The sequence below is a fragment of the Camelus dromedarius genome, chromosome 6, assembly GCF_036321535.1.
Source record: "Camelus dromedarius isolate mCamDro1 chromosome 6, mCamDro1.pat, whole genome shotgun sequence".
In the NCBI taxonomy this organism is placed as follows: Eukaryota; Metazoa; Chordata; class Mammalia; order Artiodactyla; family Camelidae; genus Camelus; species Camelus dromedarius.
Window position 1 is genome coordinate 8,575,780 of NC_087441.1, and position 27,795 is coordinate 8,603,574.

At 39.6% G+C, this 27,795-nt stretch overlaps 1 protein-coding gene across 1 annotated transcript in view; it reads right to left on the bottom strand.

The window, feature by feature from the left end:
* SNX9 (sorting nexin 9) overlaps positions 1–27,795 on the bottom strand; it is a 95,215-nt gene that overhangs the window by 47,941 nt on the left and 19,479 nt on the right. Inside the window, exons 2-4 of the mRNA XM_031456611.2 lie at positions 8,100–8,186; positions 5,560–5,634; positions 4,242–4,367 (exon numbers count right to left, since the gene is read on the bottom strand). Of these exons, the coding sequence (XP_031312471.2) occupies positions 4,242–4,367; positions 5,560–5,634; positions 8,100–8,186 (288 nt within the window). The remainder of the gene's footprint in view (positions 1–4,241; positions 4,368–5,559; positions 5,635–8,099; positions 8,187–27,795) is intronic.

Here is a 27,795-nt window from a genome sequence, read left to right on the forward strand (position 1 = left end):
CCCACCACACCAACCAGCCCTGGCCAGGAGGAAGGATGGATGAGAAATGTGAAACAGAAAAACAGACACATTCGGGGAACTGGGATACAGTATGATAAAAAAGCAGCAAGAATTTTAACAAAAGGAGAAGCAGTTTATTCCAAGTATGTATATCTTTCTAGTGCTTAAAAAAGAAAAATAAATCCCTCAAGTCAAAAACCTCAGATAAAACATCTAGGTTTATATGATTTTCAATTAATGTTTAGTCCCCATTGTTCTTTAAAAAGTACAAACAAAAACTTCTCACTAATTTCTCAAAAGTACGTTCTACAGAGTCAGTGATCTAAGAGTTTTTTTTAAAGACATACTGAGAACATTTTTAGAATCAAGGCAATGATATAATTTAAACACTGGGTGAAAAATAAGACAAGGACAACTGTGAACATATATCTTGTAATGACATCTGAGGTTCACTCCCATCAGCTGGTTAATTCATTCTAGTGGCACAGCCACTAATAGGAAATGCTCTTGAACTGTAAAATACCAGAAAAATGACTTGACTAATAATGAAACCAATATTAACCACTAAAAACTATTCTTCATATCTAAAGGTACTGCAATAGCAGTCCTAATCCAACTTAAAATCTGTAATAGAAGAAGAAAACAGTAAGAATCTGATTCATTTCTTGGTTATCCTTCAGTAAGTCTTCTACCCAATTTTCCTCCGTGATGTGTATATATTTAAATACAAGAACGATAACATTACACATACTGATACGACTTTTAAAAAGCCCATTCATCCTTATCTGTACATCTAAAGCTACCCTCACTCTTTTTGGGGGAAGGAGTATTTAAGTTTGTTTGTTTAATGGAGGCACTGGGGATTGAACCCAGGACCTCATACATGCTCAGCACACGCTCTTCCACTGAGCTACACCCTCCCCACTACAGCTACCCTCATTCTGCCCTGTCGTCTGTCTGGCCAGCCCCCCACTGATGACATGCACATTCCAGGCTTTGCCGTCACAGCAGAGCTGCAGGAAACCTCTTCTCCTGCCCAGATGGCCATGTTCTGAGAGTAGAGCTGTAAGATAAACTCAGAAGGGCTGAGTTAGAGTATATGCACTTTAAATGTTAATATATATTATCAAACTATCCTCCAAAAAGCTTCATCAATTTATCCTTTACCAGCTTCATACCAGAATGCCTATTTGAACACGCCTTTCCTCACACTAGGTATTGAAACATTTTAATTCTCTGCTAATTTGATAGAAGAATTTTAAAATGAGCACTTTCATATGTTTACTGGCTGTTTGTACTTCTTTTCCAATGAAAATCTGTTCACATCCTTTGTCCATTTCTTCTCCTGAGTTGTTTATCTTTTCCTATAGATTTATAAGAGTTCTTTGCAGGTTAACAGAATTAGCTGATATCTCTGGCATGTTAGAAATTAACTTTCCTAGTCTAATATTACTTTTTGACTTAAATGTATCAATTCTTTTCTTAATGGCTGCTAGAAATTCTGTTGTGCTTAGAAAGGCCTTCTATATTCCAAGTTATTTTAAAATGTCTGTATTTTCTCCAAGCACTTAAAAAAAAGCTTTATCGTTTTCCAAATTAAATTGTTCCAACACATTTAAAGAATAATGCATTATATTTCTCTAACATTACAATTCCAGTCTATACCATAGCCAAGTGCCTGCACTATATTTTACAGATACAGGGTTCCCTCACATACTAGTTAAGGAAGAAAAAGACTGAACGGTTTGTGGGGATGAGTGCATCAGCATCATCTGCCGCTAATGGTTCCTGCACTCACCTCTGTGCCTGCTCAGTAAGAAGCTAGAACCAGAAGGTACCCCAAGCAACCTGAAATTAGGAGTTTCAAGAAAAATAAAAGGAAGTGCTATTTTACACATTAAGTTGTAAATGTATGAACTCTGAAATGCAGTATAGCTTAAAAATACAAAGTCAAGGAAGGCTCAGATAAATTAAAAAATAGCAGGCTCAAAATAAGTTATTCAAGAAAATCTGCAGATGGACATATAACCTTTTAGGGAGATCTTTCTAAGAAGATATGATTTAAAAGAAAGATACAACAGTCAGAAAATTGGATAATGAGCAGATGAATGTGGGGCTTTACCCTGCCTGTGTGGGAAGAAAGCCAAACTTCACACAAGGGGTGTTGAGAAGACGAAACCAGTGCTGGGGGGGATAGTCTGCGGGTACCAAGCTGGGGGTGGTGCGCCCTGCGAGAGGCCGGGCTCCTCCAACATACTCGCCCTCCAAATAAAACAGTCCTCTGGGAGAGAACACAACGCCAGAATAACTAGAAAATCCCAAGAGACACATCCTTGTTGTTCACAAAGACAGCACTTCCTTACTGGCACTCAGAGAATCAAAGAGTGGGCAAACCTGTTAGCAATATTTTTAAAAGCTACTGATTAATAATGGTTATCTGGTTTCCTGTTCATGACATCTTTCATAGTATCTAAGAAAAGTGCCAATTTTTGCCCATTTAAATTGTTCTCATATCTTGGATAACTGATAGCATAGATGGCTACTGAAAATATTTTTACTTGATTTAAATTAAATTCAAAGGCTCAAAATTACTATGGTCATGTTTCTGCCTTTTGTTACTCCTAGTTTCACTTCATTCTTTCTTTGTTTTCAAAGGATCTGACTAGATTTAATGTCCGACTGGAATAGTTAAATCCAACTTCAAAAAGCCAGTTATATTTTCTTCTAAATAACCTGGAAGAAAACTATTTAGACTCATGCTGACCAGTTTATATTACTACCTTTAAATACCGAGGAATTTTCTTCATGACCAAACAAGATTTAAGCCTGATTTTCAATCTGCATATGAACTAAAGTGCTTCAGTCTATCCTGAGATAATGGTTGAAACAGGTTGCTGAGTTAAAATAAGATGAATATTTCCATCTTTTGTTTCCTTCACTTATTCTATGATCATCTCAGTTTAGTTCCCCTTTATTGAAATGTTGTCTTTTACTTAATTCAAACCCTCTTACTGATGTTTTGTATAACTCAGTGAATCTCAGCTGGGTTGACTTTGCCCGCTTGGCAATGTCTGGAGACAATTTTGATGACTGCCCCCCAGAGGGGTGTAACTGGCCAGAGATGCTGATAATCATCACAGGGAGGAGGAATCAGGCCCCAAATGTTAACAGTGCTCAGGCTGAGAGTCACCTAGCAAAACACCAAGTAAGGTTTAACTACTATTTCTTCACATTTTATCTCGAGTGAACTTTAACCAACCAGTGTTCTCAGGCATTATACGTTAACAAAATATAGGACAATGCTCAACTGTGGTGAAAACTTTGCCTCTGAATTTTAAATATCTGGGCCAGACTAATTTGTAATTCAGGATGTTCACAAAAGCTATTTTAAAAGGTATAAAATCTGCAGTTAACGCATGGTAATAATACTTTGCCAAGTCTCGTAAAAGGTTAAGATATAAATATCCTGTAAGCAAATAATTATAAGTGATATGATTATTAGGCTCCACATAATTTAAAACCTTTTATGTAGTTAAAAATATTGATAAATAACATCCCCTAAAGCCTATTCATTTCTAAAGATGCAGGAAGCAATAACATTTTCATATCCATCTTCTGAATTTTGTTGTTGACACTTGCTCTAGATACTCGTTTAGCAATAACTAAACTAGGCAGAGTCAACTAAACTGGTCAAATTCATTAAAGTTAATGTAAAATTTCAATACATTTTTCTCAAATTGTCCCGCTAGAAGCAGCACAGTAACAGTACTGACCGCTGGATTTGCAGCCCCTTCTCCAGGCACTGCACCTGCAGGAGAGGGGGCTCGAGCTGAGAGCACAAGTAACACGTAAGGCCGCAGAAACCGTGCCCTGGTCCAGCCAGAGCTCTGACACTGACCGCTGCCCCTCAGCAGAGGACCCTTTTCTTTCCACACCCTCACTTGAGAAGCTATTTCCAACTTATGGGGTCTGTGTTCATATCATGCCAGACTTCTAAAAGCAACTCTCAATGAACACCTGGCCTTGTCTTTTACAATCAACTCTAAAAACAGTCTTCAGCAGGTTTAATAGGCAAGTTCTTTGTTAAAACCTAGCAAGGAACGCCACACAAACATCGATCAGCTATTTTGTTCACGCTTTCAGGGAATGGCAACGGCGATGATGCAGCTCAGGCTTTCACAAATGCGCTTTGCTCTCAGTGAAGCCAGCCGTACCCAGCAGGGTGAGGTGCGAAGACTTACCTGGTTACTACTGTTGGCAGCTGATGAATTGGCTTGAGCTGTACTTGCTGAGAGGGAGTCGAGGAAGGCTTGGTCAGCCACTGAATTTCCACAAGAAAACTGATCTTTCCCATCATTGGGCAAAATCTGAACATTAGAAAGAACCACAGTGATTTTTCACAGATTAGAGTCATTTCGGAGTTAGAGTCCCTGAGAGCAAGCAAGAATTGTCGTCTATTATGGAAAAGGGGTTTCAGCTCTTAAAAGGTAAGCAAGCCCAAGCACATCCGTCATAATGATTCCTCTCCACAAGTATGCAGAATTCTGGAAAATGCAACGAATGCCTGAATCAACTTAAATTCTCATTTTTTTTTATTGTTGTCAGTTTTTAGGATCCTTAATGCACAGTGCACAGAAGTAAACTGTCTGGCAAGGCTGTGGTGCCTGCACATACATGTACTTCTGAGATTTCATCAGATTCTTGAGAGGGTTCAAAACTCCCCCCTAACTCTGTCAGGCACAAGACTGACGGCTTCCCATTCTGCAGGCAGCACCTGTACACATCCGCCCAGGCACTATTCCTAGCCACGGAAGGGGGGCTGAAGGCACCTTTATTCTTGATCTCGCTCCACTTTCACTCACAGGGAACCAGGCAACCCTAGTTTCTTTCTGTCACCTGGGGTGAGAGGGACGCTCACCAACTACCCAGGACTCAGTTTTGAGTGATCTACAGACACCCAGCAGGGGGCGCCAGGAGGTTGGCTCAGGAGAGAGTCTGACAGCTGCGTGGGTGTGTCCCTGGCAGGGACAGCTCCTTCAGGGCCTGTGACACTATCCTTGGCATCTATCACAACAGAGCTTAAACCAGACAACAGCTCACAGCAGCTCATCCGAGACCCCTCTGACTTTGGGGACCAGAGAAGGAACTGAGAGATATCTCCTAAATTAGTACAGGGAGAAGAAAGCTACTTTAAAAAACTTAAACTTTGTGAACCAATTCTACAATAAACAATACTGTAAGCAGCAGTTATTATACGATATTAGCAAAGGAAAAATAAGGAGTTTTATTTAAAATAATTAAAAGTCGCTAACCTTGGAAGAAACTTAATCTAAATATTTGGAGTCACTCTTTGGAACTTAAGTCTGTAGGTAATACTTCCCCTTACTTGTACTTTAATGTATTTTCCACATTTTATATAATCAGCATGTATTACTTTCACAATGGAACTTTTTCAGTAAAGATAAAGTTATCTTCCAGTCTTGTCCTTTAAGCTGATAATTCATCAAAAGATGTTTGACCAAGACCAGGTTTAATTAATAAATGACAGTAAGTTCTTACCTCTACATAGTCTGTGGGAACAAGCCCTCGTTCTCCTTTGCTGTTTCTTCCTTCCAGCCACCCTCCTCCAACATCCTTAAAAAGGTAAAGAACGAAAAAGATTATAGTTGGAATTTCCTGCAGAAATTTTACTCTGGGCATTGTTATGCATAAGAAAGTAATGAACATTAACCTTTTCATTCCTACAGAACTAACACTGTTCAAAAATTTAAATTCTTAAGCCCTCTCTTTATGTCAGAAACTGATATAATCTAAAAATAAGAAAAATCAACTAATTGATCAAAGATTGATAAAGTCTATTAATAGAACGCCATCATTTTGCAATTCCTTTCTATTTACTGGTCTGCAGCAGATTACAAAAATGGTCTGCAGCTCTGATTGTCAAAGGTAGAGTGCACACGCCCGCTTCAAGACTCTGTGCTGCGCTCGTGACCTCTCTGGCCAACAGGCTGCGGTGAGGATGACATGGCTGAGCTGAGAGCCTGGCCTCAGGAGGCTTCAAGTGAGGCTTCCGCTCACTCTTTTTCCCAAAAGAGCTGCTGTGAGAATAAATGTGGGTTACCAGCTGATGACAGAGACAAGGCCTAGTCTCCCTGCTGCCCCATCCGAAGCCGGCCAGCCCCCAGCAGAACCCAGACAGAGAAGCCGTGCTGGACAGCTCTGCCCCGGCCCCGCGCTGGGTGACTGCAGACCCTCGGGTGAGCCCAGGGCAGCAGAACCGGCCAGCGGACAGGAGGGGTCCCGATCCATGGTTATTTAGGAAAAACAGATCCATGGTTCCTCAGCTCTTCCGGGCAAGTTGTATTAATAAACTAAATAAGTACGCTATCCCAAGATTTCCATTTTTCAATGTTACCTCAGGAAAGTCCTACTTTTCCCCCTTAAAATAGCAAGGGTTGTCTTAAATTCATAGATCATACCCTCATTAGTTAATAATTTCCTGAATCTAGATAACACATTCTTTTTAAGTCATTTTAAGCCACAACTTTGTTCATTTTTGACCACAACAGCAACTTAAAGACAATACTATTTTACCAAGAAATGAAGATACATTTTCATTAAAAAAAGAAAATTCAATGGTAGATAAAAGAATCTTTTATCTCTTAATGGATTAAAAATAGAACCTATTTACTTATATACACTTTGCATAGTATCTAAAACTACATATACTTTTTCTAACCAGTAACTTTTTTTTTTTTAAATCTAAGACATAAAATAGGTCTAAAAATACTATCAATATTAAGAAACAGCCATCTTCTTGGTCATCCCTTGCTCTCCTTCCTTGATCTCTTTTGCCATGGTTCCCCCTCCCTCCCACCTGGTGGAACAGGTGCATCTCTCCTTCCTCCTCGAGTCTCCTTGGCCTTCCTAGCACCTCTCTTCACACGCTTACTCTCACAGACGTCCAGAGAGCTGGCCGGTCTCCAGGCATCATTTCTAGCTCTGCACCTCTACTTCTAAACTGATGCAAAGCTCACAGGGCAGGGTTGATTATTTATGAGTCTTTAAATTCAACATCAAAAAAAAAAACTCATTTAATCTTCCAGAGAAGCTCTTCTTCTGACTTTCATGCTTTAATAAATCCATTTGCACCATTCTCTCAGGTGCAAAGGCCAAAAACCCCAAGGACCCTTGACTATTTCTCACCAACAGTATCTAATCAGCCACCAAGTCCTCCCGGCCTGACTCTCAGGAGCCTCCTGCACCGTTCTTCTCTCTACTCCTATTGCTATGACCTGAAGTCAGGCTCCTACACTCCAGCCGCACCAGTTCATCCGGTACACCTCTGCAAGATTATTTCCTTGACGTGCAGGTCTCACCATGTCACCTCCTTACAACAGGATCAACAGTGAAACCCGGCTAAACTCTTAAATGAATCCACTGCTTCCCAAATGAAATCCCAGTCTGTAGCCTGGCCCACAGGTCCTATCTGATTTGGCTCTACGAGCCGGTTTTCTTAGCCTGTCTCCTACTGGCGTACGTACATCTGTGCTCCAGGAACACTTGTTTACATGCAGTGTCCCCAGCAGAGAAGAAAAACAGGGCTTAGAGGCTGACAGATATGGTTCTGAATCCCTGTTTTGCCACTGACAAGCAGAAGGGTCTTGGGCACGTTACTTGACCTAAGGCTCATTACCCTCATCTGTAAAAAGACATTAAAAACAACTACCTCAGACCCACAGGGACAATACCTCAAAGAATCTATGCACAGTCCTCAGCCGGGTGCCTGCCTTGTCAGCCGTCAACAAATGGCAGCTGCGGCTGCCGAATAACCCTGATTACTTTCTAATCTTGACACCTTTGTGTCCAGCTGGGATCTGTCTGGGATGTCGCTCCGTTTCTGCCTGGTACAACCCCATCCAGCTACTACCAGGGGGTCCTAACTGTCCTTAATGTTATATAACAGATTATTACTTAACTGTCAATACTTCATAAGTAACAGGAAAAAATTCATGTGGGTTTGAATGATCAACCTGCTAAAAAAATAAAAATTTAAAAGTAAGTCCTTAAAGGGCAGCTTTAAACGTAACAATTCTTACCGGATTTGTAATTGTGATGATTTCTCCTTCACTAACTGTCAGTTCATTATTTCCAGGTTCAGCAGCAAAATCGTACATAACCCGAGCCTACAGGGAGCGGAGAGAAAAAGAGGAAGTCACAGATGTAAACCTGACAGTAAAAGAAAGAACCAGCTACCTCGCTCACTTTGCAAACGTGCTGGTGTGAACGACACTTCATGACGGTGGCTGCGGTTGTTTTGGAAGAAAGGAAGACACAGTACCAGAATGATTCACCTTCCTCTTGGGAGGAAGAATGACACCAACAGTGAGAGACCTGCTCTGCTTTGGAAACAGGGAAGGTTTCTGGTAGCCGCCCACGCTGCATTTAGAGATCAGCCCCCCAAAGTACTCAAAATGCACCCAATTCACCAGGGGGAAAAGGCACGGCCTTCCTTTCAGGGGGTAAGAAGTGGGTATACAGGTATTGTTTGTTCTGGGAACACTCACTCTCAGGGGCTGACACGACATCTATACAGACATATAAATACGTACCACATGTAAGATTCATCACCTTTAGCTTAATCCCTTACAAGAAAACTCTCACAATTCTTTACCTAGGATAAATTCTGAGGGTGCGGCATCGCGAGCCAGCTAAACTCAGAAATTTAAGAGGCGGGCGGCAAGGTGCATTCCTACTCCTCTGCTGTGATACTCCTGCTGCACGACTTACACGGGGCTGGGGTGTACGGGCAGGTAACAGAAGCAGCTGTGATTCTCAAACCTTTTCTTGCAGTGGAATCTTAATTTCATAGAAAACAGACTAAAGGGAAGCTGTTCTGGTTGGTATGAGGTGGGGCTGCCCTTTCAGCCTCTTCCTCAAGAGGATCCTTGAGGCACCAACCCAGAAATGTGGACTCCTTGGAATACCTGCCATGCACATATTTCAAGAGAGACAACCACTGCCGTAAAATATATATATATACACTTTTATAATATATAATAAAAATTTTTTTAATCCATTTCAAATTCTAAATCATTGTCTTTCAGGGACTATCTTACAAAAGGAAGTCTATCTTATAAACTGCAGATCACACATATTGAGGAAAATTGTTTTTTTTTTTTAAATTTAATTTTGGTGGGGGCAGGTGATTAGGTTTACTTATTTATTTATTTTTTGGAGGAGGTACTGGGGTTTGAACCTGGGACCTCGTGCATGCTAAGCATATGCTCTACCACTTGAGCTATACCCTCCCACCCATATGGTTTGTTTTAAACATAACTTTGTCCTAACAGGCAAAGTGAAGCTGGCCTCAAACAGGACGAATGGAATTGCATTCATTTAACAAACAGTTGCTGTACACCTACCATATGGGAAGAACTGTGCTAGACCCTTCCGCTCACCAAGGCTCATTCTTCACACGTGCTTAGTGATGCGTGAAATCCTTCTAACCAAGATCAAGGATTCACATCCAGTGATAAAAGAGTGAGGGGGGGCCCCAAAACCTAATTTATTTTGAAACACATCAAAAATAATAAGATGAACTGATGGAGGATTATGTGATAAAGCAGATACAGTAAGTAAAATGCTATCTATAGAATCTAGATAGTGAGTTTAGGGTGTTCAGTGGAAAATGATTTCAACTTTTCTACATGTTTGATTCATAACAAAATGTTAGAAAGAAACAAACAGTAACATGCAGTCTGTCAGTCAAGAAATAGCATCAGATCCTTTACTCCTGTACACGGGCGGCAGGGAGGGACTGAAAAACGGACTGCAGGCGGAGCGAGAATTCTGTAAGCATCACAGCTTACCTTCGCTCACTATAAAGGATAAGGACACGAGGCCGAGGTGTTTTTCTCCAACAGCTGCAATAGCACATAGAATTCTGCTTGTCATGTTGGGGACTATTAAGAACATGTCAACCAACCTCAACTCCTCGTGCAATGAGGGCAGATAGGAGACACAGGCATGAGGAAGGAGAGGAGGAGGGTCCTGGCTGTGAGGAAGGAAGGTCCCCAGGCCAGGAACAGCCCCCACCCCCAGGACAGGGCAGAGGCCTGGCGGGCTGACAAGAGCCAGATGAGGAACTTGCTGTTTTGTTCCTGTTTCTTAAGAATCCTGATTAACACATTTTTTTGGATTCAATTAAATCCAAGTAACCCGCAGATATAGAATAGCAAATCCTCTTGTTTACTAAACTTACAACTTGGTGAAACAGAATGTGAAACAAATCAGAAATAAAAAATGGAAACTCCCTTACGCAGCTAAATATTACTTACTGTACATTTACCCACGGAAAAATGTCTGCAAACGCTGTAGGTTTATTTAAAACATTGATTTAGGACTTTTTTTAAAAAACCTTTTTAGAAATGTTTCTTAAAAATTAGAACTGAGACTAATTTTGGAGACCCAAAAGATTTTAAGTGCACATCTTCAAATAAGCATAACATATCAACAGAAAAAACAAAACCACTCAGCCTAGAGGAGCAAGTCTTCTGACAAAGTTCAGGCAAGACTGGAAACCTCGGGGCACCGTCTCCCACCACCTGCTCCCTCTCTCCTGACCCTCCCGCCCTTCCAGTGTCTTCTCCCTTCCCCCTTCCCCACCACTAGTCTCCATACAGATAAAGCTGCTGACCTCGACCTCAATCGTCAATCAGTCCAACTATTTCTGATATGGTTTTTGAAAGATAAGGTCTGTTTTTGTATACCGCCTTTTCCAATGTTAGCTGTGCTTTAAGAAATGACTCCTCAAGTATTTTCAAGAGCTAAATTTCCACAATTCCTGGTAGATATATAACTTCACCCTGTATACTGAATACATACTGTGAACGATGACTAATTTCTTCAATAGCAATTTCAAAAAGTATTACAGAAGAAGTGAATGGCCGGAAGACAGCAATCTTATACATAAGTTTCATTACCTAGATACAGTAAAATAAACAGTGGATTCAAAGCTTCAAACTAAATGCTACAGGCACCAGAATACTAAGTGTGCCCCACATACCTGCCTGATGTGTGCATAACCCGTCATCCTAAACACACATCTTCTTTTGGGAGGAGAGAGTATAAAAATATTTCTCCTTTTTGACAGATGTTGTAAACATCTGTTATTCTGTCTGCTTCACATCCCTTCCTTCTGGAAACTTCCTACCTGACTCCAAGTGATTGGTGAGCATGTAACCCAGACAGGGAAAGTCAGAATTCGATAGGGTGGCTGGGGGTAGTGGGACCTTTTCTCTGAAAGCGTGGCCAGCGGCTAACTAGCTGAGGTATGGGGAAGTCTGAAGAAGGAGGTGGGGGAATGTGGAGTGGAACGAGGGAGAGAAACAGCACCCAGAGGAGAGCGCCTGAAGGACAAGCCACTTCTCGCCTGGCACAGGAGCCAGTGCATCTCCTTCTGCGCTGGAGCTACTGTGAGTTCAGGTGGTCACTTGCAACCAAGAGAGTCCAAGCTGATACAAACCAATAATCCCAAACCAAAACCTTTATTACGAAAACATTCTAAATAAAGAAAAACATTGCGTATATGAAGTTCACTGCTAAATTTCCTATTTTGCAAACAACCCCCCAAAACAACCTAAAATGTACAATGATAGAGAATTAAAGAGTTCAAAATAGCAACAACAACAACAACAAAAAAACAAAAACCAAACCAACAAACAAAGAAACTGGCAGCAAGAAAGTCACATGGGGGTTAGAATGCAGAAGACAAGCCCCCATTTTACACATCTGCTTCTTTAGTTTCACATACTTCACTATTAACTTTTGGAAACAAGCAGTAAATATTCAGCTGTGTAGCTCTCCAATCTTTAAAAAGAGACACCCAATCAAAAAAACAAGCAAAATACATAAACCTTCAGAAATGTGGGGACTGAAGGATTCCTTACTAACTTGATGCTCTTGAGAACTAAGTTTTGCTTCTAGGTGGTATTTCTATATAACTAGTTATTCTTTTTATATGTTTTAAATCTTTTTAAATGTTAGCTTGTTAAGCACACTCGTTTGACTTTTTATAAAGTCTTACATATTTAATGCCTTCCTATATCTTGTCTCTAACCTACAGCATCTTCAAAGAAACAGAACTTACTCCAATAGACTCTGAGAGCATTATTATACCACTGATATACATAGATGTATTTGTCCTTTCTCTAGGTGGTTAAGGCTTAAATGCTTTTCGGTTTACATTGATCTGTAATTTCCACAGCCTCTGTTAAATCCTGGCCTGTGCTTGTTCAGTTGTGCTTTTTAAATCAAATACAGAATCTTAAATTATCCCTGGAAAATTTCATCTTCTTAGGTTCAGCCCACTGCTCCACCCTAGGAAGACTTTTCTGAATTCCAAAGCAATGATCCATTTATCCCTCATCCTCTTTTGGTGAATGTCACCAGAAAGCCTGACGGGCATGTGTGCCATAGTTTTACCTGTGCCATCAGTAAAATTATTAAAATATGGCAGGGTCATGGTCCAAGATAGCTGCACATGATAAACTCTTTCCAAGGAGACATGGATCAATTAATTATGTTTTGGTCATGTTGCTCTTAAAATTTCCAAGTAAGGAAATAAAGTTAGTTTCTTTCCTTAAATGTTCACAAGCAAGATGTCTGATAATCTATTCAAGACTATAGTCAAGATGATAGAGTTCTGTTAAGGTTTTTACTTTAACACTTACTCAAGTAAAAGATCTTTTTTCCAGTAAAGGAAATTTCTACAAAGAACTGGTAGCAGCCATTGAGAATGACTGCAAATTTATTTTCTTACGCAAAATTTTCAAGAACAAACTACCAGTAAAATTGATATGTTCTTTTAAAAATGTTTTTTCCTAAAATGGGTTTATATCTGTTATCCTGAAATATGATGAACAAGAGGAATTTTTTAACTGCTCAGCTAGACAATATGGGAATTTCCAAGACACATTTAGAATAATCTTAAATCTGAGTGTGACAAAGGGCAATTATACAATCACAAAGGGGAAGAAACCCTTCTGAATACTTACAATAAATCAATCAGATTGTACCACCCCCTTCCATGTTCCTCCTCCCTCCTTCCATCCCACTCATGCACAACAGTTCTGAAGAGTACTTGGACCAAGGGAATCCTCTGAATTGAAGCCATGTTATAACCAAACTGGAGGTTGAGATGACCTTAAGAGACTTTCTACCCTAACTCACCCAGATCAAAGCTTCTTCATGTAGAGTATATAACAACAATCAGACCAAAGCATTTTAATCGTTATTTGATGTGGTGGCACAACATCAAAAACTGGCCATATCACACAACACTCACTACTACCGGAAATCACTGATACATAAAATAAGAGCTATAAAGGAAAGAATCTGCAACCCATATCACAAAGGGTTAATCTTAAAAAGCAAGAACTCAAGAAAAAGATCAGTAACCCAATAGAAAAATGGGCAGAAGAACACGCAGTTCAAAATAGTGAAATACAAATGGTCCTTAAACGAAGGGGAAAAATGCTAAATTTCACACATAAAGGAAGACAAATTAATTAAAAGGTGTTACCAAATTTCCCTCCACTGGGGACTGTACCATTTAAAGCTCTGCCAGCAATATATATATGAAAGTAATGATTCTCCACAGCTTCACAAACAGAGTGACTTATTCAAATGTTGCATTTTTGCCCATCTGATAAGTGAAAAATTCTACTTCAGAATAGTTTTCAGGATATACTTACCTTTTATTCAAAAATTTTACTCTGAGAATCCATTCTCTACATGCACCTGTGCATGCGTGTACAAGGTTGTTTACTGCAGCACTACGGGCAATATGAAAAGACTGTAGACTACTCCAGTGTCCACTAAAAGGTAATTAGCTAGATAAACCACGGTATATCATAGCAATGAAATATGCAGCAATGAAAGAATGAAGACAATCTCTGCGTACGGACACAGAATGAATATATCATTAAGTAAGGAAAGCAAACTGCAGAATAGGGCATATAGTTACTTTTCTTATAGGCAGAAGAATATTTATATTTAAATTTGCCAGTACTTCCATAAAGAAGCACTAGATAAATAAATTATTTTAAAACTGGTTACCTATAGAGATGGGAGAGAAAAATAAGTGGATAAGAACAGGAGTCAGAGTGAGATTTCTCAGTATGTTTCTTTTTGTATCATTTTAATTTTAACTGTATACATATATTACCTGCCCAAGAGTTCTAAATTACAATTGTGGGGGAGAGACACCATTTATAGTAGCAGCAAAAGACAGAAAATAAAATATCTAGGTGTAAAGTAAGGAGATGTTTCCGGAACTTTAAAATGTTCCTGAAAGACACAGAAAACTGGAAAAACTAAGGACTGTGGTAGATCGTTTGCAAAAATGGCCACAATAAATCTTTCAATCCCTATATGAACACCCCTTTGCAAGGTGACTTTGCCACTTCTCCCATTAAGAAGTGAAGGCTGTTTTTCCATCTCTTGATTCTGGACTTGTTCATACGCTTGCTTTGGTCAACAGAATAACAGCAAATGAGATACAGGCAAAGGCATGAAAAGCACCTGCCCACTGGAGTCTGCCCTCTCCTGGACCAGGATCTCCTCTGTGACCAGTGAACCAGCCTGGGTTAGCCTCTGCAGAAGAGAGACCACCATCCTACCCTAGCCATCCTGGCTGCACAAGGTGAGACTCCAACATGTGGGTGAGGCCACCCACCCAAAGCCATCAACTTCAGCCAGACTTTCCAGACCAACAAAACTACCCACAGCCAACCTGAAGAACTGTAAGAAATAATATGTTGTTTTAAGTCACTAAGGTTGGGGGTAGTGTGTTACACAACAGAAACTAATTCATACAAAGAACCTCCTCATGTTTTCAGATGGGAAGCCCTAATTATCACCAAAATAGCAACTCTCTTCAATAATTCTAATAAACATACAAACCGATTTTTTTTTTGAAATAGGAAAAACTGATCCTAAAATTCATTTGGACATATAAATAAAAAATAGTCAAAATTTTTTTCACCAAAAACCCCCAAAGTAGAAAGTCTGTAACTAGTCCCAAAGACACAGAAATCTAGTAGTATGATAAAGGCAGCATTATATTATTTAGAATAAATGAGTGGCTATCTGGAAAAACACTAAAATGAACCCCTACCTCAACAACTTAGATACCAAAATAAATTCCAAAATAGATAAAAGATTTACACCTAAAAAAAAAAAAAAAAACCACTTACCTAGTGCCTAGACTGACCCTCCAAATAGCATTTTTCACTAAAAGAAAACAGACTTAGAGAAATGGCTGATTCCAAGTTTCTGGGAAGAAAACAAGAACAAAACCCATACACAGCGTGATAAGACGGCCCAGAACATCCTTTCCTACCAGATATCAAAGACACTAGCAACATCTACTATGGTTGTATCAAAAGGACACAGGTTCCAACTTGCAGAGGAGTTTGCTGTCCAAGTAAGAGACAATCAGGATAAAAACTGCAACAGACTGAAATATCAAACTTCTTTAAATCCATGAGTTCATACTGATAAAATTAACTGGTCACCATTATAGGATACTAGGTAACCAGTTCATTTTGAAAACTGGTAAATAAAGGTGAAAAAAAGAGCAGGCATTTATCCTGCCTCTCCTTTACAAACTGTACCACTAACTAATCAAGTAGGAGGTAAGAAGTTTCTCTTTTTAAAAACATTACAGCTAATGCAAAATGGTGCAGATCTCAAAGAAATACTGCCACTCCTATGCTCACTGCACCACTATTCCTAATAGCCAGGATGTGGAAATAACCTAAACGTCCTTTGACGGATGGATAAAGAAAATGTGGTATATACACACAATGGCATATTATTCAGCTTAAAAAAAGGAAATCCTGCAATATGTAAAAATATGGATGAATCCTGAGGATAGTAAATGACATAAGGAATAACAGAATTAGAGTATCACTTTTCAATCCTTAATAATTTAATGCATCTAAGTCCAGTGCACCCAAAAGATGACCAGACATTACTTGCCTTCTGATGGAATACAATGCCAGCTATATGCGTAAAAAAAGAACTTGCATCTTACTGACCCTTTAGATCCTAGAACCAATTTACAGGAAATACAAAGGAATGTATTACACGGTGCAATGAGGGTCCAATAAGAAAATCCAAGTGTAGGAAATTACACAAGTCATTTTCTCTAACAAACAAATCCCAAAGACAAAAATAAGCCCAAGTATGGGAAGAAGGAGGTAGGGAAGTGGGGAACCTATAAATTAAGAGGCTCAGAAGATCGATCATGACTGCAATATATAGACTTTATTTGGATTCTAAATCCAACAAAATGCAAAAAAGGTTACAATATTTGAGACAATTAGAAATCTGAATACTTAAGAGCTGTGTGATATTTAAAAGAATTCAATTTTCAAGTATCAAAATGGTATTGTGGTTTAATACATATATTGGCATTTTTAAATTGAAGTATAGTCAGTTTACAATGTTGTGTCAATTTCTGATGTACAGCATCATGTTTCAGTCATACATATACATACATATTTGTTTTCATATTCTTTTTCATTATAGGTTCATTGTGGTTATATTTTTAAAGGACTTCCCATCTTTAGAGATATACACTAAAATATTTACAGACGAAATCATAAAATATCTGGTATTTCTTCAAAATAATGCAAGCTGTTGGCGTCCAGACAAAACATGAGTGGACAGTTGCTGAAGCTGGGTGATGGGTACAGAGGCGTCACTGTACTATCCTACTTTAGAGCATGTTTGACTTTTCCCACAATAGAAAGGTCTATTAAGAAAACTATGAAAAGTACAAAAGGAAATCTTAGAATTGTTAAAATATTCTTGCAGTGGAGGAAGATTTCAAACAAAATCCTTAAATTACAAAACAAAATCCTTACATTCTTAAAAAGGCAAGAGGGAGAAATTTCTCTTCTCCCAAAATAACACATACCTACCTTGCCTGGCAAAAGCCAATATGAACAAGATAAAAAATAAATGACAAACTGGGAAGAATATTTGCAATTCTTATCACAGACTAGAGGCTGGTTCTTCTACCCTACAAAGGGTAACTACAAATCAATAAGAAATAAAAGGCTCTTTAAAAATGTAAAACCTCACTTATAAAACTAAACAAATATTATTTTCATCTATCAATTGGCAAAAACAAAACAAAACAAAACAAAACAACCAACCAAACAACTCTGATCACAACGTCATGTCAGTATGGGTATAGGTTCCAGTGTGGGTGTAGGTTTGTTTGTTTGTTTTTCAGTTGAAGTAAGTCTGCTTACAAAGTCGTGTCAATTTCAGGAACTCTTAAATAGTGCCGATGGCCATGAGAGGCAACCTGGTGACCTATCAAAGTTACAAACATGCATACTTTCTCACTCAGAGATTCCACTTCTAGGAGCTCTTCCTCAAGAAACACTCACATCTGAAGGTTAGCAGTCACTGCAGCACTGTTTACAAGAGCAAAGGAGCAGACACAGCCCGAAAGGCAGGGACTGATTACTCAAGCAGGCACCTCCATGGAGTGGTATACCGCGTGCTCCAGCAAAAAAGAACAAGGTTTCTTTCACCCTGTTCTTCACATGTGGAATTCTCTCTTACTGTATATGTATTAAATGAGAAAATAAAGCAAGGTACAAAAAAAAAAAAAAAAAAAGGAAAATACATCTGCTTGTGTATGCATAGAATGTCTCTGAAAGGATACAGAAGAAATTAATAGCACTGCCTCTGAGGAGAGAAGTCAGCTGGCTGAGAGAAGGGAGAACAGAAGAGAAATTTCCAGTATTATCCCTTTTATAACTTTTTAGTGGGTTTTTTTTTTAAACATGAACTTATTGCCGTGTCAAAAAAAATTAAAAATTAAAAGCACTCTACCCAGGAAGTTCAGAATCTTGTTGAAAAAAACCACAGTCTATTTGAGAAAGCTTCCCCTGTGACAACAAAACACAAAATCCTCCAGAGTTTAATTCAAAAAATGATTGGAAGGCAATCAGAATCTGTATTAAAGTCTACACATTCCTGGAGTTCTCACTCAGAACTGTTATTCTCACTGTATATATACCTAACACATAGAGGCACTTCTACAACAATAATAAAAATAATATAATGAAATTAAAAAAGGAAAAATTAGAAAATACTATTCTCACCAAAAGGCACAAGTGGTAACAGATTTGCAAGTGCCTTTCAAAATGTGATGCATTTGACACATGCATTTGTACACACACACACAAACACACCCCCGACTAGAACCATAGTAGACATATTCCTTTACATTTCATGTTTTATTCAATCGTAGGGCTCTTCCTATCAGCCCATCTACCTTGTTCTTTATCACAGCTGCAAGGTACTCAATCAACTACTCAACCTCTAGGGCAAAGCACAGGAAAACTTAACTTAGCTGTGGTTGAGAAACGGCCTGACCCCACTCCAAGTTAAAACAGCTTTACTGTCCTTCCTGATTATAAAATGCCATATGCATTGCAGAAAAAAAGATGAAAGTTTAAAAGCAAAAAGTACCCCAAGTCCCAAACCTCAGAGACAACAGGTAGAAAGTGTGTATGTTCCCAGCAACAGTGTCTGTCCACGCCATGCTCACCACACGGTGTTCAATACTCAATGTGTTTTTCATCCCCCATCCCCCCATCCCCCCAAAAGGGGAATGAAATGTAATTATTGGCAACACAGCGATCACCAGTTGGCTTTGAAGCCAGACCACGTGGGTTCAACTCCCCATCCTACCATTTCACCAGCCTTGTAAACTTAGCTGGATTCCTTAAAGTCTGTCTCAAATTCCTCAAGAATATGATAAGGCTAAAAGCATGTGCCTCGTGACACAAATGATAAATGAAGTAAAAAATATAAAGTGCTTAGAACAGTGACTAGCACAAAAGGCCCAATAAATGTTAGCTACCATGACCTTTGGTCTTTCTGAACATTATATCTACATCCTGCACGCGCTCAAAATTGTTGCCTAACTATGTCTTCTTTTCAGCCCACCAAGAGCTCTAGAACAGCCTGAGGGTTCAAGGAAAGAGCTGAGCACTGGGTTGCTTATTCCCACAAAAGGTGTTTCTGGAGCCTGATGCCTCACTAGGCTGTACCAGAACCAGACTCCCTGGCGGTCGGGGTAGGGGGTCAACAAGAAACACCCCCCCCCAATGTGTAGTATGTGTATGTGGGTAGGGCTGATCCAGCAATGCTGACGGTGGTCCACAGGTGTCCCTCAACCCCAATCATCTGAAAAAATATTAGAATAGTAAAATTTAACCAGGAGACCAATTTTAAAATAAACTGGCAAAAATCAATAGTTTCTCTGTGAAGAAAAAAGTCACACACATACATAAAATTGGGAGTTATTCCAAACAGCAACAACAAAAAATTACAATGCAGAAGCGATGATCAAAAGCATGAAGAAACTTATTGAAGGCCATCTTATTAATACATCACACCATGTTCCTCAGAACAAAGGTAAAACACCATAAAGACTTCTATTTATAAATATAGTGCAGTTTCATCCAAAATCCCAAAGGGATTTTTGGGGGAGAAATTGTGAATGAACTTGTCCCAAATGTACTCTGCTCACTTAAAGAAAGGCACCTGAAACACACCATGATTTGAAAAACAAAGAATGACAAAACTTTATTTTTAGCACTTTAAGGCCACAAACAAAAATTGACAGCCAGAGACCGTATGGTTAAGGATTTTTAACACTTTCATCCAGCTCTTTAAGACAAACTTAGCATGGTTTCCAAAGTGGCACAAAGTACCTTAAAATATTTATTTCCCTTATTAGGTTGAAAGATTAAACTGTTCCATAAAACAAATTCCTGCTTTAGCTATTAGTCCCTTTTACCGGAAAGTACAATTTAGCCCTTTACCACACTGCGACTTTGTAGGGAGTACTCCAACAATTCCATTTAGGAAAAAACACATTAGCTCATGAAAGTTAAGAGAATCCTCACAAAGGAATCTATCAAAATATTCCATTATACTCAGTGCTTTAAGTTCCTTACTCGGACTGAACTCTCCCCGAAATCCGTATTTCTCAAACAATTCAAAGAATCTCAGAAAGTTCACTTGTGTGCTGGGGAAAGGTACAGAAAAGGGGATCCAACCTATAGTGCAGTCTTTATTGCTTTTTGGAGACCTTGTGGATAAACTGAAACACTGAATATATGTGAAATGGCAAAAAATAAACTTGTGCCCTCGAACTTCACCATTTTCCCGGTGTAACCTGAATCAACTGAGGGCCTCGTAAAATAAAACCATTAAAAGGTGGAATCAAAAAAGCCTATATAAGCGGCACTATTTACAATAGCCAAGACATGGAAACAGCCTAAATGTCCATCAACAGATGACCGGACAGAGAAGCTGTGGTACATTTATACAATGGAATACTACTCAGCCATAAAAACCGACAACATAAAGCCATTTGCAACAACTTGGATGTTCCTGGAGAATGTCATTCTAAGTGAAGTAAGCCAGAAAGAGAAAGAAAAATACCATATGAGATCGCTCATATGTGGAATCCAAAAAAAGAACATAAATACAAAACAGAAACAGACTCATAGACATAGAATACAAACTTGTGGTTGCCAAGGGGGAGGGGGGTAGGAAGGGACAGACTGGGAGTTCAAAATTTGTAGATACTGACAGGCATATGTAGAATAGATAAACAAGATTATACTGTATAGCACAGGGAAATATATACAAGATCTTGTGGTAGCTCACAACAAAAAAAAATGTGATAATGAATATACATATGTTCATATATAACTGAAAAATTGTGCTCTACACTGGAATTTGACACAACATTGCAAAATGACTACAACTCAATTTTAAAAAGTTAAAAATAAATAAATAAAATTAAGTAAAAATAAATAAATAAATAAATAAATAAATAAATAAATAAATAAATAAAAAAGGCTATATATAGTACAGACCAAATAAAATGAGAAGAGAAAAACTAGAACATTAAATGAATAAGCGATACATCAAAATCTAGTAGTTAAAGTAGCTAAATTAATCAACATCAAACAGCAGAAAGCCACAATGGAGTAACCGGTATTGACATGCTGTTACCACAGAGTTAGAAAATTGGGCAAAATACATAAAACAACAGTTTACAGGTACTGGGCAGAAGGACAGCACAGGAGAGTGAAATCAAAGAAGGGGAACAGGAGATGAGCCCTGGGATGGCCCCAACTTTCTGCCTGGTGGTACTTTCTGACCCAAATGCCGGGAGAAGAAGCCAAGCAGAGCCCCAAGCATAAAGCGCAGATCCTGCTGAGCTGAAGAGACAGAGACCAGAATTCTAGGAGCTGAAGGCAGCTGAAACCTGAGGACAAACAACCAATGGAGCTACTCAGAGAAAAAGCTCGAGAAACCTGTGCAGAGGTCTCCTTTGAGTCTGTTGATAAATACTAAACTGCACACAATCAGGTAAACCGCTTTAAGGCCAAGCAAAGAATTCCAGGAGAGCTACAGGCTGAAAAAAATTCTCAGAGGTCAGGCAGAGCTGGAAGACATTAGAGTTCTGACTAGCCAGAGTGGGGAAACTCCACTAAATACACCCAAAGCATTCATATGTACAGACCCCATGAGGGCTGGGGTAGGGCTGAATGCACCTCAGGATAAGGCTACTCTGGACCCACCTTAACAAAACTTACAAATTAGCCTTGAAATAATTAAACTGATTCCCAAGTAGCTTAAATGCCTACCAAAACACATTAAACACCTTTTAAAGGGAGACAACAAAATCCAGACACTCAACAACATGCCAACACAATGTCTAGTATCAATAGAAAATTAATAGACAAGCCAAGAAACAAAAAAAATATAACCCAGGACAAAAATATAAGTCAATAGAAACAAACCAAGAAAAGACAGACACAATAAAATTGGCAGACACTTTAGAATAACTATTATAAATATGTTCAGGGACTTAAAGGAACACGTAATCATAACAAAGAGAAAATGGATGTTATAAAAAAAGAACCGAATAGAATGACTAGAGCTGTAAAATATAATTTCTCAAATGAAAAGAATTTACTGCATGGGCTTAACAGATGATTAGACAGTCCAGAAGAAATGATCAGTGACTTGAAGATATAGCAACAGAAACTATTAGCAAAAAGAAAATGGTCTGAAAACACGGGCAGAGCCTTAGTGACCTGGGAGACAGTGACAAGCAGCCTAACATACATGCAGCTGCAATCCCAGAAGCACAGGGAGACAGAACAGAAAAAAGAATGGCAGAATGTTTCCAGTTTCATGAAAACCATAACCCACAGATCCAAGAAGTGGAATAAATTTCACAAAAGAAAAACACGAAACAACTACAGAGATAATTGCAATGAAATTGCAGAACATGGGTGATAACAAGAAGTATCTTAAAAGCAGCCAGAACAGAGTGGGAGAGGGACTAGATACATGATATATGAAGGGATAAAGAATGACTTTAGACTTCTCATCAGAAACAATACAAGTCAAAAATCCATCTTTAAAGCTCTGAAAAATAACAAACACTGTCAGCCTAGAATTCTATGTCCAGCAAAAACAGCCTTCAAAAATAATGGTGATATAAAGACATTTTTAGATAAACAAAAGCTGAATTTGTCACCAGCAAACTGACACTATAAGAAATGTTAAAGAAGCTCTTTAACCAGAAGGAAATACTAGATAAAAACCTGAATCTACACAAAAGAAAGAAAAGCATCAGAAATGATATGTGGGCCATATAAAAAAAATCCTCATTGTTTAATTTCCCTAAGCAATAACTGACTTTAAAAAGATAATTAGGGGGAAAGGTGTAGCTCAGTGGTAGAGTGTGTGCCTAGCATGCACGAAGTCCTGAGTTCAGTTCCCAGTATCTCCATTAAAAAAAAAAATCTAATTACCTCCCCCACAAACAGAAGAGACAAGTAAAGAAATAATAAATAAAAATTAAAAAATGACTATGTGAATTGTATCTCAATAAAGCTGTTTTTTAAAAAAGATAACTGTCTCTTGAAACAAGAAAAACAGTGTATTGTGGGTTTTATAATACTGAGAAATAAAATGTACAACAAAAAATAGCACAAAGGACAGGAGGGAGATATAGAAGTATATTGTTACAGAGTTCTTATATGTGAAGTGCTGGAATATTATTTGAGGTTAGAATGTGTTAAGATACCAATGCAAGCTGTAAACCTGAGGGCAATCACGGAAAGAAAAAAAAAAAAAGAAACATATATGCATGCATATAGAATAAGCCAGTGGTGATGATAAAAAGGAACACTATTAAATAATCTAAAAGAAGGCAGGAAAAGAAAAAAATGGCACATAGGATAGATGGAGCAAATAAAAAACAAACAGCAAGAAGGTACACTTGAACCAAATCAAATCAATTATTATATTAAATGTAAACAGTCTAAACATGCCAATTAAAAGACAGATTGTTGACCTGATAAAAAACAAGACCGTGACTATATGCTATCGATAAGAAATGCACTTTAAGTATAAAGAGACAGAAGACTTGAAAGTAAGAAGGTATGGCAGTACTGCTGCTGGGGCTCCAGCTCACATCGATTCAGGAGAGGCAGTCAGGAAAGGTGGATGCAGACTTCTCACCAGGACTGAATCGCTCTGCCAGCCAGCTGGGTGACCACATCAAATATCCACCTAACAGAACCAAGATTCAGGATCTCTGAACGTCTGCACGAGTTGACTGGATGTGTGTGGAAGAAGCAGGCAGGGAGATGTTTACTATAAAACTACCTTCCAAGAGACAGGAAAGGGTGAGCAGTGAAGAGGGCAGGAGGATACCGGGGCCCTTTTTTCTGACGATAACTGGTACCGGAAAGAGGCCAACTTAACAAAATATACCTTAGAAAGTAGACAAAAAGTTCATAATAAATAGTGGGCAAACTTCAACTTGAGAAAAAATAGTACACCAGGTACTGGATTTACTCTCCAACTTTCAGCAAATCAAACACTGACCAAAACCTATGAAATAACAGTTTTCAGGCAGCAGGACACTAATTCTTGAGAGGGGGAAAACAAGGGGAGCCCAGGAACTGCCCTGCGGGGAGGGGAGACCCGGGCAAAGGCTGTCAGTCTCGCACTGTGGAGCCACGATGGGAACTGGGAGGGGCCCGAGAGGTGAGTGCTCACAGGGCAGAGTGTGGGAGACAGAAGAGCTACAGAGACTATTCTGAACCCTCCCTCTGAGCCTCCCACTGAGAACTGATCAGGACAAAAACACAATAAAGCTGCCCAAGGGCGCAGGAAGGACCAGCAGAACGAGCAGGAGGGACTATCTAAAAGCTCACCTGGAGCTGCTGTTCCCACCAGCCTCCATCGATTACTCACACAGGCATCCCCCTGGGCAGTGTGGAGAAAACAGCCCTACCTAAAGGCTGATCTGACCTTGCCTTACAAAACTCAAAAGCAAGCCTCAAAAGGATCACACAGTTTCTGAGAAATCTTAACTGCATCCCAGAAACAGCTCAAGTAAACAGTGATACAGCAATTAAGAACAAAGTAGGCCTACAAGGAGGCACTAAGAACTCTAAGATACACACCCTGGGACGCTCACAGCCAGCTCCGCTTTCTAACTGGTCCGTGAGTTTTAACTTCTCTGCTCTCTCCTTCCCATCAGCCTTTAAACTACTCATGTCCGTCACATCTTTAAAAATAAAAAAATCCTCCCTCAACGCCAAATACTCCTTTGACCAATGCCTTCTCTTAGTATCTCTAAGAAATTTAAATTTTAAGAAAAGCTGTCCACAGTGTCACTGTATTCACACAGTGTTATTTTCGCTTGTTTACCTGTGGTGCGTTCTCTACTCAACTGTAAGTTCCTTCTTGGTCTTGTTCAGCACAGTCTCTGACACAGTAAACATCACATGCATATTTGTTAAATGAAAGAATGATTAATCCATTTACCACAAAGGATTCCTCTTATCGACAGACGTGTAACAGGCAGTTACTCCTGCCCGGCCCCGTTCCAGGTGGACCCGGTGCTGAAATGCGTCAGGTGGCCTAGCTTCCCTCCCAAGTGTTTGTTTCAGGAGGAGGAGGCAGCTACTCAACACACAAGGCAACTGCAGGCGGCGGCCGGCGCCATTCAAGAGCCTGGTTAGGGGCTGTGACAGTGGCAGAGGGCTACTCTCAGGTAGTTGGGGAAGGTCACTTTGAGGAGGTGTCCTCTGAGCTGAGACCTGTGAATGAGGGACCTAGCTTGTGGGGGAGGACGCAAGGCCAGGTATGCAGGAGAGAGCAGCCAGTGCAAAGGCCCGCGTAAAGTGCGGTGTAAAGCTGAGCGTAAAAACACAAGTCAGAGGTCAAATAAACACAAAGGCACATTTAAATAGCAGATTTAATGAATATATTTAATGAATATGTGTATGTATATGCATGACTGGGACATTGTGCTGTACACTAGAAATGGACACATTATAACCAACTGTACTTCAATTAAAAAAAATAATAATAAAAAGAAAAAAGATTTAAAAATTAACACCTTGTTTTTAGCAGGGCTTCTCTCTTATATCTATGCAAATAAACTAGCATTCAGTAGAAATCAGGGGATATTATTTATATAGCCTATGAATAAAATATACTGAAAGTAAGTTACAGGAATTAAGCACTGCTAAAACCAGAACAGAAGCTGTGGAATGTATTATGCAGGCTTCCCTCCCTCCCGGGCCCACAGCAGGAAGGACTAATCTATCAGTGCAGTTTGCACATGGCCTCAGTCCCTCCAGACCCCTCCTGCTTGCCATCTCTGTTCTAAAAGTACAATAACCAACATGGATAAAATTTAAAACATTCTTTTAAGTTAGAAAACTCCTAAAGAATATATACTTCATGGTTCTTCTTTTATAAGCATGACACATTTTCTTGGTTTCAAAAAGATTACCCTGAAAGTATAATTCATGAAGAAAAGTCTTTTCTTACCGACTCAGGGTCTCCATCACACCATGTATTTACTGGACAAGGTAAAAGACATTGGACACTTGAATAGGTCTCACTTTTCACACATGAAAAGTGACAAGATGACCTCCAAGTCCCTTGGGCCTATTTAAAGAATTTAAATTAAAATAAACTACTCAAAATGATGTTTCTCCTCAATGTCACCTACATAAACACCCATACAACTGGGTTACACGAGGAATATGGGTGTCTGCTTCAAACTGACACCTGGATGGAAGCCAGCACTCTTAACTATGTTTTATTTTTATCAGTGGTTCCTCTTTAGAGCAATTTCTCTAAAACTCACCACAGAACTACAGCTGGTTTTTATCTTATCACATGTGTAAAGTTAAAAAGATATAGTAAATAAAGTAAGACTGCCAGAGAGAATTAAGTTAATGAAATAAAATATAATTTGAAGAGCTAACAATGTTTATTACACCAAAAATGGAAGAATGAATCATGCTTAATTAAATGAAGAGATTCAGACGAAACAGTGACAGAGACGGGAAAAATTCAGAAGCGGGAGTCACCACATGCAAAGATGGAGAAGCTAGAAAAGCCCCTTAGTGGGTCCAAACCAGACACCTTCTATGACGCAGGAAATATGCCTCTGACAGGTTTGGTTGTGCAGCAACCTCTTCTCTCTTTCTAGTTGGTCCTTCTGCAAACGAAAAACCACTACAAAAAGAGAAACCAAGCAGATGAGAAAAGGTGAAGTGGGACTAGCTACGAGTTTCTAGGCAGGAGGCACTTCACAGATGTCCTTTCTTAATTTTCAAAACAATGCTCAATGATGGTATTACTCAGTTTTCCAGGAGGAACAGCAGCTAGTATCAGTTACATACATCAAGTAGCCTGTCTTGAGGCAGGATGCCCATCAAACGGAAGAACTGGAGTTTTAACCCAGTTCTTTGCTTTACATCTTCTGGGAAGTCAGTTATCCTGGAGCAGGTCCGATACCGCCCCTTAACTGACCCTCCTGCCACAACTTCCTCTCTGCCAGTCACATCTGCCCATTGCTGCTAGAGGCTCTCTTGATAAAAGAGGCATCAAGTCCTGTATCAAAACATCCTAATGACTCCCTGTTCCCTAGGATCAAGTTCAGTTTCATTTCCCTGGACTTCGAGATGCTCCATAATCTGACTCCATCCTAAAAATCTAACCCCGCCTCCGACTCCACAATACTAACCCCCGTACCAGATCGACTCCCTGCTCTCACTCCATCAGACACCACTGGCGTCAATGCTGTGGCGTACTCACAGCTTTCATGCTCTTTACTGGGTAGAACTCCCCCCAGCTCTTCTTTCAGGTTTTCATCTCTCCCTCTTGTGAGTCAGGTAAGGTACCCCATGCCCAGCTCTCAGGACTATCCAGGCCTGATTAGACTAGGTCAGTGTTTCTCAGCAGTGGTTTAATTAGTGTTTGGGCAGAGGAGGACAAGCCTTTCCACTGGGACTAGCCTGGACACGCTCCGGCATAATCACAGATGAGCGGCCACAGCCCAGGGTGTTAGTGTGCCCACTGTCACGGAGCCCAGGGTAGCGAGCTGGGGCTGCAACCCAGGACTGTCCTTTCCAGTCCACCCAGGCAGCTCCGCTCTTACTCAAAAACTCACCTACTGAACACCCCACAAGGATATGACGACAAGGAAGAGCCACTGCCCTCCAAGGTCCGTGGGAGAGAACGCTAGTTACCCCAGAACGCGGGGCAGTAAAGGGGGCGCACAAGTATTAGAGCAGCACCTGCTCTGTGGGCTGGGAGGGGGCAGATCAGAGAGAGGCGCGGGGA